The following is a 3394-nucleotide window of genomic DNA, read 5'->3' on the forward strand; positions in this document are numbered from 1 at the left end:
TATCTATCTATCTATCTATCTATCTATCTATCTATCTATCTATCTATCTATCTATCTATCTATCTATCTATCTATCTATCTATCTATCTACTTCCTCTACAAGCTGCTATGAAACCCGCCTCCTCCTCAGCTCCTCCTTTTCCTGCCATGTCTGACTTCCTTCTGTCTTTATTCCTGCTCTGAGGCTGTTAGAGTGTCTGTTACCTGGATGTTAGAGTGTCTGTTACCTGGATGTTAGAGTGTCTGTTACCTGGATGTTAGAGTGTCTGTTACCTGGATGTTAGAGTGTCTGTTACCTGGATGTTACAGTGTCTGTTACCTGGATGTTAGAGTGTCTGTTACCTGGACGTAGGTGTGTTTGTCAGAGCACGGTCGGCGGTCTGAGAAACAGCTGAGGATGAGTTCAATGAATTGGATGGAAAAGCAGATGAAGAACGCTGTGAAACGAACAGCGTCTGATGAAAAACCCTGAAACAACAGAGAGCAGAGGTCAAAGATTAAAGGTCAGAGGTCAAAGGTCAGATTAACTTTCAGTCTGGTTTCATTCAGGAGAACATCGACATGTGTTGATATGTGAGATGTGTGAGGCAGCTGTTTCTGTCATATGACTCTGGCGCTGAATTCACTTCACACTGTCAATGACTTTATTTTAAACTTCAACTTTTCAGTGTCATTTCCAGGAAACCCTCTGTGTTTCAGCAGCTACATGTGAAGAATCACTGAACACACGTGTTCACACCTCCAGAGGAGAGTAAGTTTAGACATGTTAACCTTCACAGAATTGTGAGATCTGCAGCCCAGTCACCTCCTGTAGCTCAACTCACCTGTGTCACAGCAGCAGGTTGTTCACACCCTCAACATGTGACTATATGTGACAAATATAACAGCAAGCTGTTTGGACATATTCACTCCCTTCACTCCCCCAAACACGTGTTCCTCTAAAACATGTTCAGGTTTACATCCGACTGTTCACACATGAAGATAAATGTCAGTTATTATGAAAACATGGAGGGTGAAGGTCTCACTGTGAGAACATAGATCACATTCTATGATTTCACTTAGATTTTAGATTTTACTACTGATAACCAAAGAAAACAAATGGCCGCCATTTTTGTCAGGAGGTGAAAAGAAATGTAAACATCAAAATAAGAACATGACATCCTCAACAGACCCCTGAAGCTCTCATCCACCCCCTGCTCCTGCTGCATCACCTCCTCCTCCTATCCTACATCACCTATCCCTCCCTAGGGGATGAATAAAGTATCTATCTATCTATCTATCTATCTATCCATCTACCTCTTCCTGCTGTTCCACTGGTTCCTTTCCCACCAGAGAAGTTAATAAATGATCAATCGCTGATACCTGATCAATGATCTGATCGATGTCAACCTTCAGAGGAATGATGGAACAAAGAACCAGAAGAGTCCAGAAGAGGAAGAGGAGGACAGACGAACGACTGCCCTTCATCCTCTCCACCTGGATTATCACAACAGCCAGAACCTGAGGAGGAGGAAGAGAGAGAGAGAGACAGTGGGAAGAAGGGGGGGGGGGGGGGGGGGTGGGGGGGGTGGGGGGGGGGGGGGGGGGGGGGGGGGGGTGGATCTGGACCTGTTGCCATAGTAACCAGTACCTCTATCAGGACATACCAGAGTGAGGCTCCGGATCAGTGGACCCAGCAGGACCAGCAGCTGGTTCTGGATCTCCTCGTTCTTCTTCACTAAAAAGTAAAACATCTCCAGAAGACCGAAGGACGCCAGACTGAGACCCAGGAGCTTCAACAGAGACCAGATCAGACCACAGAGACCAGGTTAGACCACAGAGACCAGGTAAGACCACAGAGACCAGGTTAGACCACAGAGACCAGGTTAGACCACAGAGACCCAGGTTAGACCACAGAGACCAGAGAACAGAGACCAGGTTAGACCACAGAGACCAGGTCAGACCACAGAGACCGGGTCAAACCACAGAGACCAGGTTAGACCACAGAGACCAGGTTAGACCACAGAGACCAGATCAGACCACAGAGACCAGGTTAGACCAGAGAGACCAGATCAGACCACAGAGACCAGGTAAGACCACAGAGACCAGGTTAGACCACAGAGACCAGGTTAGACCAGAGACCAGATCAGACCACAGAGACCAGGTTTCATGTATGATCTAAGCTGGACGATAGAGGGTTAGGGTTAGGGTCAACCCTAACCTCCTGATCCCAGACCAAATTTAGACCTCATTGTTTTCTTACCATCTTGCTGCAGCAGAGTTTGGTTAGTGGGATGACACCTCGGTGGGGGCGGAGCTGCAGATAGAGCAGGTAAAGAGGAGAACAGGTCCACAGGTAAACACAGGGGAACCACACCAGTACAGTGTGCTGGAAACACTGGGTCAGGTCTGGTCTGGAGGTGTACCATGTGAGGTTCCAGTCCTGAAAACACAAAGCACATACCATCTCGATGTGAATGTCATCCACACCTGGCGCCCCGCTGTTGGGCAACTTAAACACCACAGACCCAAAGTCCACAAGTCCTCCAGCTCTGCCTCTTCCACAGAGGATGTGGTGGTTCAGGTTCAGTCTGAGTCACATCCTGCTTCCCCTTCCTCAGTCTTCTGACAGTTTGCCAAGCCTGAAGACCACATTCAGCTCCCCAGCCTCCTCTACTGCTACTGTCCATCACTGGGTTTGACAGCCACTAAGGACCTTCTGACCACAACTCATTTCATCCTGTTTAGTTTTAACTGAGCAGCAGATCTCACAGAAATATATTCAGATGTTCAACAAATCTTTAATATGCAACTCACCCAGAGAGGGTCCAGACCGCTCACACTGCACAGATGCTCCATTTAAACAACTCTTCTACTGTACACAACTCTTCCTCTATGGTCTGCTTCTTCCTCTCCTTGGCAAATCTTATCCTGAAATACACCCTGTCTAAAGGTCTCTCTACCCTCTCCTTCTCTGTGTGTTGTGGGTCGATCTCTCTCTCTGTGAGAGACAGAGAGAGAGAGAGAGAGAGAGACAGAGACAGAGAGAGAGAGAGAGAGAGAGAGTTGTGTTTTTTTGTACTGTAGTGCAGATACAGTGTTGTGTAGCTATAGCTGTAGTATTGCAGTGCAGTGTTCTGGCGTAAAGGCTGTGCTTAAGTCTGTGATATGATGCACCTGAAGCTTCTACCTGAGTGCAGCAGGTCAAACAGATGATGTCCAGGGTGGAACAGGTCCACCAGTGTGTAATTGGGTTTGGGGGTTTAAGGGGTTGTTCCTTTTCCTTTGATTATTAAAGTAACAGCAGCTGGCCCACAGGTGAAACCAGGGGCTGCTGGCGAATAGAGGGCACTAGGACGCCACCCCACCTCTCCCCACATCCTACAATTTCAGTGAAGAAGACTTTTTTACTTTA

General features: G+C 47.4%; 1 protein-coding gene across 1 annotated transcript in view; it reads right to left on the reverse strand.

Moving 5' to 3' along the window:
• LOC111238747 (multidrug resistance-associated protein 1-like) overlaps positions 1-2838 on the reverse strand; it is a 29494-nt gene extending 26656 nt beyond the window's left edge. The window contains exons 1-5 of the mRNA XM_022768417.1: positions 2797-2838; positions 2243-2422; positions 1647-1772; positions 1363-1500; positions 343-468 (exon numbers count right to left, since the gene is read on the reverse strand). Of these exons, the coding sequence (XP_022624138.1) occupies positions 343-468; positions 1363-1500; positions 1647-1772; positions 2243-2422; positions 2797-2838 (612 nt within the window). The remainder of the gene's footprint in view (positions 1-342; positions 469-1362; positions 1501-1646; positions 1773-2242; positions 2423-2796) is intronic.
• Between the last annotated feature and the right edge of the window lie 556 nt (positions 2839-3394).

This window comes from Seriola dumerili, unplaced genomic scaffold, assembly GCF_002260705.1.
Source record: "Seriola dumerili isolate Sdu_G_001 unplaced genomic scaffold, Sdu_1.0 BDQW01001588.1, whole genome shotgun sequence".
NCBI lineage: Eukaryota > Metazoa > Chordata > Actinopteri > Carangiformes > Carangidae > Seriola > Seriola dumerili.